This window comes from Anopheles merus, chromosome X, assembly GCF_017562075.2.
Source record: "Anopheles merus strain MAF chromosome X, AmerM5.1, whole genome shotgun sequence".
In the NCBI taxonomy this organism is placed as follows: domain Eukaryota; kingdom Metazoa; phylum Arthropoda; class Insecta; order Diptera; family Culicidae; genus Anopheles; species Anopheles merus.
The window spans coordinates 7217832-7235979 of record NC_054081.1 but is presented as its reverse complement, the minus strand read 5'-3'; the positions used below and the strand labels follow the sequence as shown (position 1 = coordinate 7235979).

General features: G+C 50.1%; 1 protein-coding gene across 5 annotated transcripts in view; it reads left to right on the top strand.

The window, feature by feature from the left end:
- LOC121599400 (putative protein kinase C delta type homolog) overlaps positions 1-18123 on the top strand; it is a 64194-nt gene extending 46071 nt beyond the window's left edge. For 3 of the 5 annotated variants that reach the window (XM_041927209.1, XM_041927203.1, XM_041927216.1), the window contains exons 7-16: positions 1593-1694; positions 4043-4240; positions 8753-8889; positions 8962-9135; positions 10907-11061; positions 11160-11307; positions 11378-11557; positions 11644-11790; positions 12852-12997; positions 14421-18123. In XM_041927209.1, coding sequence (XP_041783143.1) covers positions 1593-1694; positions 4043-4240; positions 8753-8889; positions 8962-9135; positions 10907-11061; positions 11160-11307; positions 11378-11557; positions 11644-11790; positions 12852-12997; positions 14421-14511 — 1478 coding nt within the window. In that variant the 3' untranslated portion in view covers positions 14512-18123. The remainder of the gene's footprint in view (positions 1-1592; positions 1695-4042; positions 4241-8752; positions 8890-8961; positions 9136-10906; positions 11062-11159; positions 11308-11377; positions 11558-11643; positions 11791-12851; positions 12998-14420) is intronic. The other 2 variants (XM_041927193.1, XM_041927184.1) reach the window with 2 other exon arrangements.
- Positions 18124-18148: the final 25 nt, after the last annotated feature.

Genomic DNA, 18148 nt, shown 5'->3' with positions numbered 1-18148 from the left:
CTAGTGGCGGTATTTTCGTACCGCCTTGCACGGGGATCAGCCACCGGCGGCTTGTCTGAGCGGATGGATAGACGGCGGATCGAGTTCAAGATCGCGCTCGGTTTCGTAGCGCATTCGAGATGTAGTTGCAAATAATTCCAGTGTGCCAGATGGATGAGCACAGCTGCTAGGAATGTGTACTTTAAGATGCTGTACAAATCAGTAGCGTGACCGCTACCTGCTCTATTTGCGTATATTTGGGGCACAACCCTTACAGATGCTGAGCAGCGTGGTTAGAGCTTTGATGTCGAAAGTCATTGGAATTTGTTGGGACATTGGAAGTTGTTGGAGTTCAGTCTTAGGCCGAAGGCTTGCTAAGGCATTCTTAGGGAGCGGGGTCTCGCGATCCCACAAACTCCACCGAGAGCTCTATGCATCCGTTCTTCTGATCTTTTGAAAATCTTTTGAAGTCACTCTCTGGATCAAGAACCAAGCCCTCAAGACACCTTTCTAGAGCATTGGATTGTCAAGAGACCGGACAACGCCCCCTCTCTTCTATTCCGGGGGTATCCTATACGAAATCTCGACTCGACGAAAATCGGCCCCACCGCTTTCCCAGATCCGGTAAGGCAGAGTCCATCGATCTTCAAGTCGGCCGTCGGCCCACACACTCCACGAGCTGTGCTGCTACACGCGACTCCTAAAACGTTCCACAATCTTGTGTGACATTTCACCCGTTGTGAGGTGTGGGATGCATATGCACAACGTTTGGATGCTCCGAACGTTCGAAGCGAACATCACACGACTGTCCCACATATTGGAACAGTCGCAAACAAGAAAACAACAAAAAACCCTCCACATTCCATTCTTCCGTTGTGTGGTAGCAGCATACCGCACCCGAGGGCTGTTGCAATGTGTTGCACCAGTGAAGGTGGGGATGTTTTCCTCCACTCTTTTCTTTTGTGACGAGTGGATGGCTGAGGTGCGGGTATATCAACCGCGAAAGATCAGGCTCGCCGAATGGTGCCGCCGCAACCCAGAGCGAACGCCAACTGTCCATCATGGTCGGTATGCAATTAGGCTAATTAATTCTCGATCTATTTCTATTCGAAATATTTATTCTTAGGTTCCTTACTTACAACGCGACTGCTGGCGATACTCTCACACACACACATACACGGTCTGTTGTGTGTCCCAACTCATCGTGCGGGGGTATCGTAGGTGCCCTACGGTAGCGCACGGGGAAAGGAGATGTCATAAACTTGTTGACTAGTGAATACGCCTCACTTATAATTTCTGCACCATTCCCCGAGGGCTATTTTAATGATCCATGTTTGGGTTTGCCGCATTGACACGGACAAATTAAACCACCCAAATTGAGGGAAACAGCAAGAGAGAGAGAGGGAGAGAGAGATAAAGAGAGACGAGAGAAAGGAGAGACGAAACCCCAGTGACAAAACAGCAATTCGGCAACGAACGGTGGCGGCTCATCGAACCGCTTATGCGCTTACGCTGCTTCTCTTCTTTCTTTTTTTGTAATGCAAAATTATATCTTATTTCACCTCCCTTATCTTGCTTACCTCCACCGGCCTGTTTCCCCTACCGACCGACAGACTGCGACGTTAACTGTCACAAGAAGTGCGAAAAGCTGGCCGCGAACCTGTGCGGCGTCAACCAGAAGCTGATCGTCGAGGCGCTCTCGTCCGTCCGCCGAGGTTCGTCCAGCATGGCCCAGCGCACTGGGCTGTGGCCTATCCATCTGGCGCTAGAGCCTCCAGCTTGTTTGGATCCGGGATCGTGAAGAGTCAGGCGTCTCAAAGGGATTGGGAGTCCGGGTTTCTGGGGCAGGTCTCACGATCTCACCGTCGGCCGGCCGGACTTTGAACCGTCTGGATGCGTCCAAAACATACCCTGTCCATGTGTGTGTGTGTGTGTGTGTGTGTTTAACCACAGTTTTTCACCTGCTGCACGGGCTGGTTTTTCCTGCACAGGCGCGCGACGCGCACGAAGCCGAAGAAAAACACCCACACGGAGTGCGGCGAAGGAGAAAATAGCGACGGTACGACGCAATATTGGATGCGCCGTGTGTCCCGCCTTTGACGTCTTCGAGCTTCGTGCCCGCCATATATTTCACTTCCTCCGTTTTTGTGCCGCCCCTTCTTCCCTTCACCTTTCAGGCATCGGATTTACAGGGTGAAATTCTAAGAAAAATTGTCTTTTTCCTTTTTTTTTTTTTGAGGGACAAAAGTGTCTCGCGGCAAAATCGTTCGAACAGTTGACACGACCCAGCAATTGGGTGCAAATGAGGTGTACATATTTATCACACCCTGCCCCCCCCCCCCCCCCCCCCCCCCCCCAAAACCGACCTGTCAAAAGAGGCAGAAGAAAGACTCGGAAAAGACACACTCACACAAAAAAAAGGTTTATGATCTCACAAGCAACGATAGGAAAAAACCAAACACACAACACTAGCAATTAACCAAAAAAAATGCAGCTATCAGCACCGCTTTCGTTTGGCCCAACCCGTTTGGGGTTAATGGTCTAGGACGCCCCGCCAGCGTGCCAGCGAGTGGCGTCCTTTTTTTTTTTTTATTGAGTTTCGAACCGAGGCGCGTCCGGCTTGCAACGGTCGGAAAAGCGGCTGTGAACACCCGCTGCCAAGGGTGGCCGAGGGTGGCAGCATCCTAACCAACACTCCACTTCCACCACCCAACCCATAGCGCAATGCTTTCGGTCGCGCGTAATCGCGTCATCGCGCGGCCACTAATTTCGCTGCAGCGTGTCGCGTTAAATAGCATTTGTTTTTTTTTTAATTTATTTCAATCCTTTTTTCTGTTGCTTCTTTACACCATCCTCCCTCTCCCCGTCTGTACCACTGCTGGTCTGTATCGGTATCTTGTGGCTTTAAAAATGATTGTAGAAGGAAAAGAAAAACAAAACATTGCGCGCGCGAAACAGGACGCGCAATAGGCCGATGCAGACACCGAACCAAGCAGTGGCAAGGGACGGGGAGGGGAAGTAGTCCGGCCCAATCAGTCCCGGGGATCGGCAGTAGCACGCACACACACACACGCCCAGGGACACTAAAGGTACACCCGTCGACCTTTATGCTTGCGGGGAAGTCGAGCGCGCGCGCAACACCGCCCTGACACCAGCTTCTCCCCCGCCGCAAAGGGGAGGTGCTAGTGGAAGGTAAAAATAATGCCAAGCAAATTCGGACACTTGAGAGAAACAAAAAAAAAAGCACAAACACTCACACACCAAGACGATGTGGAAAATCGGAAAATTACACCATCGCAAAATCGATCGGGAACGACTTTTGCTTTTTCGTCTTTTCGTGTTTTTTTTTCTGTGTGCAATCGCCGTCTGCAAAGCTAGACGGGAAACGTTGTCACGAAAAGTAAACTCCTGATTAACGGTTAAGCATCGCCGTACCGAATTTGTGGAATATTTGCCAACAAAAACCGGCCCACCGCGCTCGGAAGACGAAAAACTAACTCTCGCTCGCCCCACAAACAAACACACAGCCGCAGCGGGCAAGGCGTAGTTTGACGCCCTTACACCCCATGCACAACCCCCCCCCCTTGTGGAATGCGGAATGAAATTGGTGTGTGTGTGTGCCGCATCGTGCGAGTGTGTGCCAAGCCGAACGAATTCTTGTGCGAAAGCAGGAGATGCTGTATGACAGCGGGGTGCGGTTTTTTGGGGAGGAAGTGACCAGTGGGGGATGATCACGGGAAAAGTCGACGCAAGAAACAAGACACACACACGCACGCACAGGCACAGAGAAAAATACACGGTCAAAGAAAACGTACGGCGTGGTGGCGTACGTAAGTCTCGCACGGCGAGAAGACAGAAAAAATCTTCGCTGGGCGTACTGCTACTGGGAGCGTACTGTTCTCCTCCCCCTCCCCCCCTTCCCAAAGGCTTCGAGAACTCTTCACCTTCCCACGGATCCACCACAGGCCACCCGGAGGCTCCAGCTCCAGGCGCCCGGGAGCTCCAACCCTTACGACAGCCCCTTTTTTTTCTCTCCCTCTCTCTTCAAAAATCGCATGCGCAGGTGTGCATGAGGCGCGCGACTCACCGTCGAAGGTGCCGCCGAGCGCCAACCCGGCCTACCGCATCGAGGCGCCGGTACCGTCCGGTACGGCCGCCCGCTACGAGCACGACTGCATCGAGGGGGGTGGCACGGCCTCGACCAGCAGTGGCGGCGGCGGCGGTCCGGCCCAGTCGTCCACCGCCAAGGAGGAGGAGATAGGTATAGATATCGGGCACGCGCGCTGGTGTATCGTGCACTTCCCAACCTGCACCCCGCCCCACCCACCCCCTGCAAGGGGGGGGGGCGGGTGGGTTGGCTGCGGCGGACAGTGCACGGGTACACGTGGCAGCGTTTGCACTTTCTGTTTTTGGCAAATTCTCGGTGTCAATATTTTTAGTGTGGTGCCTGCGGGTTGATGTGCTTTACTCTTCCACTCTCTACCAATCTCTCTCTCTCTCTGTCTCTCTTGCTGTCTCATAATCACTTTGTCACGTAAAGTTCGGTTCACTCTTGTGTCTGTCTGTAAGAGTTTGTCCTCTGTGTATGAAAAAATTAAATCTCATACCGATGCCGATTAGAAGCGGTTGCAGTTATTTCTTTTTCTGCAGGAACTACGTCCAATACCTTCGAGATACTGTTTGAGTGTTTGGGGATCGCCTGGGTTGCACCAGCACTCGGCTTAACGGAGATATGGGTGCTTAACTGACAAGACATTGCAACTACGACCCAGACTCGGGCAATTCTATGAAGAGGTTAGAATAATTCCTATTGGACAACTGGGCCATAACACAGCAAGTACAATGAATTCCAACGACTCGCAGCCGCAATGGATTGATTGAACGGCTCTTCTTTCACTGCGAAAGCAGATTGTTCTTGAATGTTGGAACATCTTAGCTATTTCTACCGTCTTCAGACTGGCTAAGCAAGCAAATATTTTCCATTTCGAAATGTTCAATTAGCGGGAAACCACTATTACGGCACTTAAAGCCTGCATTCTGTACCTTGCGCTTGTACATTGTTTGGCGTTGGAATTTAAATTGCATTTTTCATTGGAAGAACCCTGTTGGAAGCATTCGGTAATTAGATAAAATTTAAGGACCATTTTTAACTAAGATTTTTACGTACTAAACGCCAACGCGACTTTCAAGTGGGCACGTTACGCTCTACAAAAAATTGGAATTTTCAAAACACCCAACTATTGCGACGCAGGCGGCTGGCCTAATCATATTGCCCAATTGTCATGTGTGGATGCGGAAGTGTGGGAAGTGTGTCCCTTTATTTCTATCACTTACTCTAGTGTTTGGCTTTGTTGCATAAGCATCAAAATCAATGTGTTGCTTTTTGCAGCAAGGTCATTTAAAGTGGTGCAAAATTAGTACCTGTAACACACCTTTCGCTTCTTGGACTTGTCCGGCAAGGTCATGTTAGCGCGTGTTCAACACGTCCGCGTGTGACATCGTGCCACGTGTCGATGAGATGATTAGTCGCGAGTTCAACCAAGATCAACTACTCACCGGAATGCGGGCAATAAACCCCCCCCCCCCCCTCTCTCCCAAAGCTCCAGCAAAGCATTGTCAGCTCCAAAGCGCACCTCCAAGCCGGTAGAGGGTAAGTCAAGGAGATGAACTATTCAAGGTAGCTAACTAGCGATCTATGAAGATGACGCCATCGGAACTGCAAACGCTCCTGATTGGACGCCTCCGGCTGCAGTAGTAGAGTACAGATGCAGGTGAATCAGCAAGCTCAGCGTTAGAGGCTGAAAATAATTGCCAGATGTGGCCGGATGACCCAGCCAGCGATAGGTCAGAAGCGATCTATAATTGTCATCTACCTGGATGACTCCATAGCAAGCACAAAGGACGCCCAACGCGTGCACAAAAAAAAACGTTGTCGATGAAACGACCTGCAGGCAACGGGCAGCTCAAAATCAGCGAGGAAAATTCTTTGAAAGACTGCACAGTAGCAACGCGGGTTTGCTTTGGAAAAGCGCTGCATCGAAAAAGTTCCACCGAAAAAAAAGCACACACACACACACTTGAACGGTTTTAACATAATAATGCGTCGAAAATATCGCAAAAGAGCGCAAACACACTCACCCACCCGCCCGGTCGATGGGTTGGGAAAGCCGACACCCAACGGGGGGGGGGGGGGGGGAAACTATTTAGGTCGCATGCATCATTTCCCGGCAGCGCGGCCCATCATGCCGCATCCCGCCAGTTCGTCGCTTAAAGCGTGCGCTCGTAGATGTGTGTGTGTGTGCATTTTTTCATCTTCTACCAATCACTCCGCACAGCTCTATCTCTCTCTGTCTCTCGCTCTCGCTCTCGCTCTCGGGAGTCTCAATAGAACCATTTCCCACATGCCCGCTTCGCTTTGTTGTGCCGCTTCCGTCCAACAATGTGGAGGGTTCGTAGGAGCAGGCTTAGCGGCAGGTGTAGAGGGGGCGTGGACCTTCAGGTGACCTGAAATAGTCGGTGCGGATGCTGCTGCTGCAGTGGGGAGGGCAGGGATGAGGGCGGTGTACTCAGGGCGTAGGCGCACGCTGAGCGCACTCACTGACAGCGAGAGCAATAGATAAAGCTGAACACGACAACTCCAACAATTCTGCCCCTTTTACCAACAAACGAGTCGAAGGGGAGTCGGGGCCAGGGACAGCAGCACATGTAATGCAATCGAATATGATGATACCAACACCATCAACAACGATAACAACGCGCTACAACAACTACGACATACAAAAGAGATCAGTAAGAGGCCGTCGCAGAGCTACAACTACTACAGGTGCAAAACGCTCGAGTGTGTTCTAGATGGTATAGGTGACTGTTGCTATTGCGATCACTAGGTAATAGGGATACCTTCCAGTGTTAGAAGAGATGCACATCAAACGACGAGCAGGTGAGTGCTGCTGAGTGCCAGCCAGAAGCGGCGTCACGGGAAAGGTGAACCCTGCAGCTATGTACAGCCCAACCCCACCCCGTAACGTTAGATGTACACACAGAAAAAATGAACCTCAACACACACACACACACCAAAGCCCACTGTCGTAGGAGCGAACGGTTCCAGCTAGAATGCCGCGAATCACCTGAAAGTATGGTGGGGATGATCGCCTGGAGACCGCGACCCCCTTTGTAGAAGCCTAGCCGAGTGACGGTGGCTGTGGAAGGTTTTGCGCACGGTCGCCCAGTACCGTACGAGCCGTCGCCAGCTACTTTTCCACGCGCAAAGTGCTCGATTCCAGTGTCCAGAAATATCCTCCAGTTGTTCTGTGTTTGTGTTGTTTCCTGTGTTGGTTCTTGGACGCCACCCCAAACGCGCTGAGCCTAGCATGGATCTGTCTGTGGAGCTGTCGACGCTGAAGCGCCGGAACCGCACCAAACTGCGCCAGCAGCAGCAGCAGCAGCACAGTGAATACGATTTGCACGACCCATCAGCGACCCCGATGGTCACGAGCCAGGTAGAGGTAGCCGAGCGGTGCGAGACCTCCACCCTGCGTACCATGAAGCTCACCGTTACCGGTCCGGACCAGAAGCTGCCCGCAGTTCGCCCGGGTACGCCCACGCTAGCGACGTTCGACGAAGACTTCGAGCCCGACCGCGATGAAGCGAAGGAGTTGGCGGCCATCGACAACGAGCTGTACGAATATTTCGCCCGGCTCGATTGGGAGGAGGTGGCTTCGATACCGGAACTGGAGTGCGACAAGAAACGTTTGTGCCTGTGGGAACCGATACCGCTAGAGGACCCGGATTCGCTAGAAGACCCTGTGCCGCTAGAGGACCCGGTACCGGCAGGGGGCCCAGTACCGGCAGAGGACCCAGCACTGCCAAAGGACCCAGTGTCGCTAGAGAATCCGGCACCGGCAAAGAACCCAGCACCGCTACCGGACCTGGCACCGGCAAAGAACCCAGCACCGCTACCGGACTCGGCACCGGCAAAGGACCCAGTACCGCTACCGGACCCGGCACCGGTAAAGGACCCAGTACTGCTAGCGGAGCCGACACCGGCAAAGGACCCAGTACTGCTAGCGGAGCCGGAGCCGCCAGAGTACTGGGAAGTGTACTCCGAAACGACCGAGCCGGTCGCTCCCAACGGCTGGATCGCGTACAGTCGCTCCCTGTTCTGCAGCTGCTTTCCGTGCGTGCTGTTCTTCAGAGGTGCTGACCAGGCCGAGCATTAAGATGTGACATCAGTAGTATTGTTTTTGTTATGTTTTTTTTTTTTACTTTTTTGTTGCCGCACCGGTGTAGTTGTGTGAGTGGGTGGATGTGTGAGTTCTTGTGTGTGCGTGTCGATGTGTGTGTGTGTGTGTGTGTATGTGTGTGTGTAAGACGATAGTTAGTGCTTGCCAGAAAACAGTGAACTTCCAGAAAGTTATGCCAAGTTATCTGTGACGTCAAACGTTTTACACTCTCTTCGAACGCGCGCGCGTGTGTTGATGTTGTGTATGTGTGTTTCAAATACGATCGTCCGATACACGTGTCATGCAAACAATATTTGAACACAAAAAAAAAACTAGTAAAGCACCTCACCCTACCCGTGTTCTCAATGTGGCATTCATTACCGCGAGAGCGAGAAAAACAACCGCGCAGACAGAACAAAAGCCGCCACTGATTGACTCTGTTTTCCCAACATCTTCTGCCTCCCTCCCCAACATCTCTCTCTCTCTCTCTCTCTCTCCCTCTGTCTCTCTACACCCACCAACCCACCCTCGTGGTCTGTGACGTCCCGCAACAGAGACGTCCTACACGTACGCCCAGTTCCAGAAGACGGGCAAGCTGACCGCACCCGCCACCGTGATACCGCGCTTCCGGAAGTACAACGTGGACGATTTCCACTTCCTCACCGTGCTGGGCAAGGGCAGCTTCGGCAAGGTAAGGACGAGCGATTTTCGCGTGCCTTTGCCAACCGGGATTCGTTCACCCAAACCCCCTCTTCTCCGGCAGGTGTTTCTGGCCGAGCTGAAAAACTCCGACTACTACTACGCGATCAAGTGCCTGAAGAAGGACGTCGTGCTGGAGGACGACGACGTCGACTGTACGCTGATCGAGCGGAAGGTGCTCGCCCTCGGCACCAAGCACCCGTTCCTGTGCCATCTCTTCTGCACCTTTCAGACGGACGTAAGTAGCGGCGTGGCGGGACGGTTCGCGGGGCGGCGGGGCACACTCGGCGGGTTACTCAACCTTTGCGCGGCGGTTTGGGCGGCCCGCAAACGAGGAAGTGTTTGGCTTCGGCCGAGCGCGCTCCTGCGGGAACATGGCGCAACTGGCTATTTTTAAAGCGGTGCAGGAATTCGGCCAACGCTCTCGTACCGCACCGGCTCCCGGTTCTATTTTGCGTGCCGTACAGGCTCCCGTGCGCGCGCAAGCGATTGGCGCGGGTAGAATGCGCCTACGGATTGTACCCATTGACCGACTTTCTGTCTGGGGCGGGATGGGTCTTTTTGTTGCTGTTGGGAGCGTTTGCGATACGTTTGAAATAGGCAACAGCAAACAGGGCGAGCAAAAAGGGACAAAAAAGGCTCGAGTGGGAAGCCCTGTCGCCACTTGCAAACAGGGCATTGTCCGCGCACTTGCTTTAACTAGTTTGGCATCGTCGCTGTACAAATTGGGCAAACTTTTTTGTAGAGCCGCAGCACATCTAAGTCGATTGTTGTGTTTAGAAACTACCAGTGTGGTAGTAAAATCTATTGCTGGATTGATATAGATCTGTTCTTTGACTGAAAAACGTCCAGGTACAGTTCTTAAACTGCTTAAATATTCTTCATCAGTTCCACTACCAATATTGTGCTTCAGGATCAATTTCAGGGCCAATAAGAGCACTGGATCAGTTTTTATTACCAATATGAGTTCGGCACCAGTTCCATGGCCGATACTGGTTCATGATCAGTTTTTAGAATCGTTATAAGTTCCGGGTTAGTTCTAAGGTCCAAATGGGATCAGGCTCTGCTCCTGAATCGATAAGAATGCAGAATCCGTTCCAGGCTCAATAAGAGTTCAAGAATAGTTTCAACCCCTACAAGGATGCAGGCTTATTTCCAAACCCGGAAGGGTTCAGGATTAGATTTGATATCAATTTGAACTCTGGATCGGTTGTTGAATTAGTAAGATTTTATTAGTAGTATCCGGACCGATAGGAGCTCAGGGTCTATTCTAAGACAGTGTCGGGATTAATTTCAAGACTAGGGGCTTCGAGGGCGTGGGCTCATATGTAGGTTCAGAGAAGGTTCAGGATTTGCTTCAAGACCAGCATATCAAGATCAAGATCAATTACCAGACCGTTAAGGGTCTTTAGACCGTTTCCCTAGAACAGGTCCCGTGATGATCGTTACTGGTTCACGATAGGTTCTAGCATCGGTATGAGTTCGGGATCAGTTCCAGGGCTGACATCTGTTCATGTGTCAATTCCAAGACCGCGATGGGTTAAGGACAAATTCCAAGACGAGTAAGATTTTGGGATCAATTCTATATCCAGTATGAGTTCAGGGTATGTTCCTGAGCTGGGAAGATTTAAGGAGGGTCTGACCTGGTAATATTGTATATTCAAGACGGTTTCGGGATCAATTCCAAGACTGGCATGGATTTGGACATATTCCTACGAACAGACTCAGGATCAGGTCCAATACTGTCATAGGTTCAGGTTCTGTTCCAAGATTGCAATGTGGTCCGAATCTACATTGATTACGGGAGCAGTACCAAGACGAGTATGGTGTTGGGATTAATTCTTCGTCCAGTATGATTCCACGATCACTTCCAAAACCGGCATGAGCTCAGGATCAATTGCAGTAGCGCCGAGGACTCGGCAACAGTCCCGGTACTGGAGTGGCAATCTAAACGGACCACAATTCACTTCCATTTTCACACAAACGGCAACGATTTTCCATTTGCGCAGAGTCACCTGTTCTTCGTGATGGAGTACCTGAACGGTGGCGACCTGATGTTCCACATCCAGCAGAGCGGCCGGTTTCCGGAGGCGCGGGCCCGCTTCTACGCCGCCGAGATCGTGTCCGGGCTGAAGTTTCTACACCGCAAGGGCATCGTCTATCGGTGAGTGTTGATGTGTACCGAACTCGCCCCAAAGCAGAAAAAAAGTGACACTGCAACGCTAAACCTTTTCCACCCCCCCTACCCAACCCGTTCCCCAGCGATCTGAAGCTGGACAACGTGCTGCTCGACTACGACGGGCACGTGCGGATAGCGGACTTTGGTATGTGCAAGCTCGAGATCTACCTGGACAAGCTGGCGGACAGTTTCTGCGGCACACCGGACTACATGGCACCCGAAATAATCAAAGTAAGTGCAAACCCCCGTAGCAACGAACCTTCACAACACTTCCCGCGCTTCCTCCGGTTTTCTTTCGCAGGGGCAAAAGTACAATCAAGCCGTCGACTGGTGGTCGTTCGGTGTGCTGGTGTACGAGATGCTCGTCGGCCAGTCGCCGTTCAGTGGCTGCGACGAGGACGAGCTGTTCTGGTCGATCTGCAACGAGATACCGTGGTTCCCGCACTATCTCTCCAAGGAGGCGTTGCGATTGCTCCAGTCGGTAAGTTTCCATCGAAACCGCTCCTCAGGGTGGTGAGCAGTGGACAGTCGTCTAACTTTCCTGTCCGGTTTTTTTTCCCCCGCCAGCTGCTGGAAAAGGACGCCTCGATACGGCTCGGTGTGCTCAACACGATGGACGAGGAGAGCGACATCAAGTATCACCCATTCTTCAATAGTATTACCTGGGACAAACTGGAGAGACGCGCCGTCGAACCGCCATTCAAGCCCCAAGTCGTAAGTAGCCGAAAGGTTTTTATTATTGTTATTATTGTTTTTAAATTCTTTTTACCAGTGCTGCAAAATGTCACTGTCATTGTCATTAAAAAATTTGACTGAAAAAAAAATCCATATCAGCGTCACGTACTCAATTGTGATAATCAGATGTGATACTCAAAACGGTTGGTGTGACCAATACATGCTCATGACATGTTTGCGACTATCGCTTGGTCAGTCACTATGTCACGACTTTTTTTTTTGCTGTGATCAGTTTTGCAAAATGTCACTGACATAGTCATGACAAAATTCCGACTGAAACCAAAAAAAATGTCAGCGTCACGAACTATAGTGTGATGATCAGAGGTGAGACTCAAACAGTTGTTGCGACCATCATATGATTGGTGACATTGTGTGCAACCAACTCTTGGTCAGTCATGGGAGATGTGATCATCGCGACGCATGCGGTGCGTGCGAGTGGTTCCAAGAAACAAAATGAGCATGTTTTCTCGCTCTGTTTGTCCCGACAGATAATCAAAACAGATAGAAGGAGAAGGCATGCTCATTTTGTTGTTAGACCCCACGGGCCCAGTTCATTCCAAGAATGTCGTGATTATCACCGACAAAAATGTCGTGACCAAGTGAGTGTCCAAAAGTTGGGTGCTAAACTAAATGTCATGTGATAGATTCTCCAACTGTTTGAGTACCATCACTGATCATGTCAGTTGTGTACGTGATCTGATTTGCGCTTCGTTTCAGTCATGAGTGTTGGTGACTGAAACCAGTGGCATTTGGCAGCACTGTTCACAGCCAGAAAAAAAAATTCATGATTATGCTTGCGCCAGCATTAAGCTAAGTTTGTCAGTCAGAGTATCGCGTTGGACTCAAGAATTCACATGTCGCGTTGGGCGCGTTATATGTTCTGTACAGAGAGCTTGTAATTCATCAAGCTTAATTCTTTGCTGTATTTGTATTTGTTGGTTTTTGTGTTTAATGTTGTTACATCCCAACAAGAAGGCTTATTTTTTATCTTACCATTCCTTCGCCGCTTCCCCTCTCTCTCTCTTTCTCTCTCTCTGTAGCGACATCCACTCGATACGCAGTATTTCGACAAGCAGTTCACGCGGGAGCGAGCGCGACTGACGCCCATCGACCGGAACATCCTTGCCTCGATGGATCAGGCCCAGTTCGAGGGTTTCACCTACACCAACCCAAACAACACGCTGACGTGAATATCCCAATCATTTCTCATCCTCACACCCCTCCCCCTGTGCACTTCCTTCACCACGTTTGCCCTACGTTTTGTTTGCACAATTTCTTCTATTTTCCACCCCCTGTTAGCGTCACCCCGCTCGTAGCGCTGCTTAGTGTACGTACCCCCGGTGGTAGCTCACTTGTGCGGCTGGGTGCGGCTGGGCATTGTGCCAGCGAGTGTTTTACGGGCGGCGGCCCTAGTTGCCGCCCCCAACACTTTCACCCATGCACCACTATCCTTTCCAACAAAACTTTGTCGTTGTTTTTCTTTTTTGTTTTAGTCGGTTAAGCTCTACGGTAGTTTTTAATAGTATTTAATTATCATGTAATTTGTATTGTTATCACTCTATCACACCCGTGCGCCCTTCCTGCTCCAACCCAGTTGCCTCTCCTGCTATTCCGCATTTGTCCCCCCCTCCCCCACCCTTTTTAAAGCTGCTAGTACCATTAGGTGGTGCCCTAGTGCCTGCAAAGTTTCGGGAAGGGTTGAAAAGGTTGCAGTTGCGTTTATGCTGTCGTGTTTTGTTTCTTCACACATACGCTTCCATAGTTTCGCTGTTTGCCGCCTCATCGCCCCATCATTCGTCGCCTCACCTTTGCCCCGGTCCTGGAAAGGACGTTTTGTGTGTGTGTGTGTGTGTTGTTTGGTTCTTCTTCTTTTCCACTTCTTTTTATTTTCTTTTCACTCGCTGATGTCGCCACACCACGGTAAATCGCACCTTCGCACGCATTAAGCTGGGTGCGTCCGCATTTCGTTTCACGTCATGTGCTTTCGACCCATCCTATTACCTTCGTTCGTTATCACCTGTTGCTATCTACACATGCGCGACTGCTCTCCTATCTCTCTATCGCCTCCCCGTCTTTCTCTCGCTCGCTCTCTCCTTCTCTCTTTTTTTATCTTTTTCGGAGCATAAACGTTAATATGTTTTTCTTTCTTTTCTCTCTTTATTTTTCTTCTCTCTCTCTCTCTTCTTTCTCTCTTTCCTTCTATGCCTATCATCCCTTTGATCCGTTCCTTTTGAAAAAAAAACACCAAAAACGAAAAACCACCACCACCACCAACGTTAACAAACTGTCCGTATCAACCCGTCAACTCCCCGTGTCCTTCCTCCTTACTTCCAACTACCTACCCCCGCTACCCTTCCTTCTCGTCGTCTGTTTCTACCACCTTCCCCAAACTACCACAACAAAACTCCACCCCAAACCACCCACTCCTGCCGCCCACCAATACCCTGATCCTGCTCAACCCGTGCCGTCACCGCGTGCCCCCCCCCCGCAACAATATTTGCCGGGCGTTTCGATTTCGAATATGGAACCGCCCCAAAACGCTCCCCGCCACCCACCCCCTCCGGTCGAAAAAAAAAAACCTGTGCACACACACACACGCACGCACGCAGCAAGATGCGCGAGAAGCAGAAGAAAAAGCAAAAGAAGATGTACTTCTGCCCGCAGTGTGGCGATATCAAAGTGACGTACAACATTTTTTAGCTAAAGCGGGGCGTTGTTGAGCCATCTTTTTGTCCTTTTTTTTGTTAATTCTATTACTACTCCGTGGCTCGGACCATTCGGTGCCTTGTGTGTAGAGCGACACAATGGTTGTGTGGGGCGAGGGCGATTGCGCGGCGATGCGATTTAATGGGATATATAGCGAGCGTGTGCGTGCGATACGTCAGCGTGTCGGTGGCAGTTGGTTGCACCTTGCCAGTGCGAAGCCGAACGGTCGCATTGTAGTAGGCGCTAGTAGCAGCAGCGGGCAGCACCAGTAGCAGCAGACACAGCAAACGCCAACAGCAGCACGAGCAGCAGCAGCAGCACCACCACCAGCAAAGCGTAAAACAATGTCGCGATCGTTAAAAAAAAAACAGTCTGAGCGTGCAGCAGCAGAAGCGGGCAAGAGAGTAGCGACCCCGTACGGTCAGAGCACGGTCGGTTGTGTGCACTGTGAGCATTTCGGAGCTTTCGAGGAAGCAAACAGCGATGGAGCTTGTTCCATTTTTTCATTTTTATTTGCAAGGATGCTTTGTTTTTGTTTTGATTGTTCACAATTGAAAGCACAAGAGAAGAGGATTCGGTGAAGCGAAGGAAGCTTGACGGCAGCCCTTGCCAAACGCTTTGGATATGGGGTTGCTGACCCCTTATCTGGGTGGTTTGACCCTTTTTTTTCACCCCGCTCTTTTTATCGTTTTTCCTATTTCCTTGGCAACGCAAGTGTTTACCAACAACCCGTACCTTGCACGGGGTGAAAGAGTTTAGCGCCAGTTTTTTTTTTTCCTTTCCTTCTTTTCAATACTCCCCCCCCCTCCCTCCTCCTCCCACGCCAACCCTTCCATACCTTTGCTTTGCTCATCTGACTCGCCCCTGCCGGACTGTCTACCGAAACCGTGACGCGGAACAAAAACAAAACTAAATCGACAGACCAAAAACAAAAAGAGAAAAACCCATCCGGACCGAAAGAGAAAAAAACAAACAAAAACGGGACGAACGAACAAACGCACCAAACGAAGGGCGGCGGAAAACAGGCGAACGACGCGACCGACAAACGGCAACAAAACGAAAACAGCAAACCCCTGTGCCCATCCTTTTACTGCTTCCTAATATCCCTGACGACGCACGTCACCGCAAACGCTCTACTGGAACGGGTAACCGCGAAACCGCGGAGGCACACAGAGCACGGAGCAGGGGGGAAAACGCTCCCTTCCATCATCCTGCGGCTTTCACCAAAACAGCCAACCAACATAAAGCGACACCCTTTCCAATGTGTCCCCTACCTGTCCTGGCCCCTTCCCACTTTATTTCGTTTGTTGTTTTTTTCTGTTCTCCCTCTCTTGCTCTTTCCCTTCCATTATTCCCTTTGTTTTGTTTTCTCCCATTTTATTGCCTTTTCCCTTTGTTGTTTTGTTTGCTAACCCGTTTCTTCACCGCAACGATTGGACGCAACACCGACCCGAATTGGACGCTTCACCGTATCTCATTCATCCCTTCCCGAACATTTCACACCAGTGTTCTTTTCCGCTCTCTTGCCTACTTTCTTGCGATGGCGCTTCCATGTTTCCATATTGGCACTCCATTCCCTTTACCCTCCCCCCCCCCCTCTTTGGCACATTATTCCAAGGAACGAGAGAGTGATAATTTGATCTACTGGTTATCGTTTCTATTCCCCCATCTGTTCTGTTTTTCTTTTATTATTATTATTATTATTATCAATATTGTTTATATGTTTTGCTCGGTCGCCTCTGATTTTGCTCCGATTTTAATTCTGTTTTGAACTTTCTTTTTTTTTTTCCTCTTCTGCTTCTTATTCTCCTTTTTTTTCTTTCTCTTTTTCCCTTTCTTCTTCTTTTTCCAAATGCTTTCCGTTGTCGATGTTTTCTATTTCTTTTAACTTTATTGTGTTTTATCTTTTATATATTTTTGATACTTTTTTTGTTTAACTATCCCTATTCGCGCACAATGAAAACAAAACTGATGTGTTTTTTTTTTGCAAAACAATCCAAAAAACCCAGCCAAGATAATGCAAGGCTTTATATGCTGCTGCGCAGCAGATACGATTAGTAGGAGTGATGCAAAGTGCACCTGGGGTGTGGGGGAACAAAATATGCACGAACTGAAAAACCAACCAAACAAACGACTTCAACGGTATTGTAAGAAAAGGCTTGATAAACCCTTTGCCCAGCCTTTGCTAGGCAAACCCGCTAGGCAAACCACCTCCATCCCTTTCTCCCTTGGCTTGGCACCACCTTCCAGCTATTCTATCCTTTCTTTTTCCGCTTTTTTTTTGTTTCGTTCCCTTCTCTTTCCCGATTGGTTTTCCCAATTGATTTTTTTTTGAACTTCGTCTCCATATAGGCATATATTGAATTTAGCATGTTTAAGTTTGAATCATATTCCCCTTCCCTACCCCAATCCCCCTACCCCCTCCACCTCCCCCCCCCCCTCCCCCTATCACGTGGTTGATTGTGAAACGGTCCTAGAATTAAGCAAGTAGATAAACAAACCCTAGAGAGTTGCGCCTAACAGTAAGGAGAGCTAGGAGGAGTTTGGGCGCACCAAACTAATGCGCTGGCGAAAGCGCCCCTCAATCATTTGTCCCGTCCCATTTGTTTTGTAAACCGTGCCCGTGTGTACGCCTCCCTGCCAAAATGGTGGGGGGGGGGTGTCCCCGCCCGCGGTGCTCGGAGTTTGGCGTTCGGTTGGTAGGGATCGCTGGGAGCGATCGAACATGTCTTAGCTACAACTTTGCATTGGGCCATCACCACCAATCGTGCCCGGAATCCCCGGAACTCCAACAGGGATGGGGATGAACGCGGTGCGTGGAGAATTGTGATCGGCCGTGGTGGAAACAGTGAGGAACAGGAAGGGGCAGCATCGCGAGGGCAGCGCGCATACACATTTTTTGCGAACACGAGCCAGCAGCTCCAGGGTCGCCTGGGTCGCCTGGGCAGGGGCAAAAGTGTGCGGTGTGAAGAGGAGGAAAAGTACCTTGGTTTTTGCCTTGCCCCTTTGCCAGCTCCCACTCCCCCAGCTGGCTGGCCCGCGCTCGACCTTTTCCACGCGCTGGCTGGTGATGCAGCTGTTCCTTTCCTTCTTTGTCGCCCTCTTTCTTTGTCGTTTATTGGTAATTACATGGTAGCAGCTAGAAGAAGAAGAAGAAGAAGAAAAGTCCTGAAAATCAGCAAAAAAAACACACGAAACCATCACACCAATAATCACTCGGAATTGCCTATACCAAGTTTTTTGCGTCAATGCTATGTGAATCGTTTAACTGTATGTTTTATTTAAATATTGTATACTAGGGTAGCGTGCCTTCTTTTAAAAAAAAAGTATAAGCTAGACAGGTGGAGTGCGAGCGGCTAGCAGGAGGCAGTAGCACGCTATATTGCGAGAGATAGTTTAGGGTTAGCCACCGTCTACTAAACATAATCTACACTCACACACACACACACCTACACTCTTTCACACACTCACACATGTACTTACACACCAAACAAAAAAAATATTATGAATTCAGATTCCGCGCAGAGAGGTTTGTCAAGAATACGACACAGTTTTGCTAAATAAACAAAGCCCAGCATTAAACGCATACATTATTTAAAACAAAAATGTGCTCTAATAGAGGAAGCCGTCC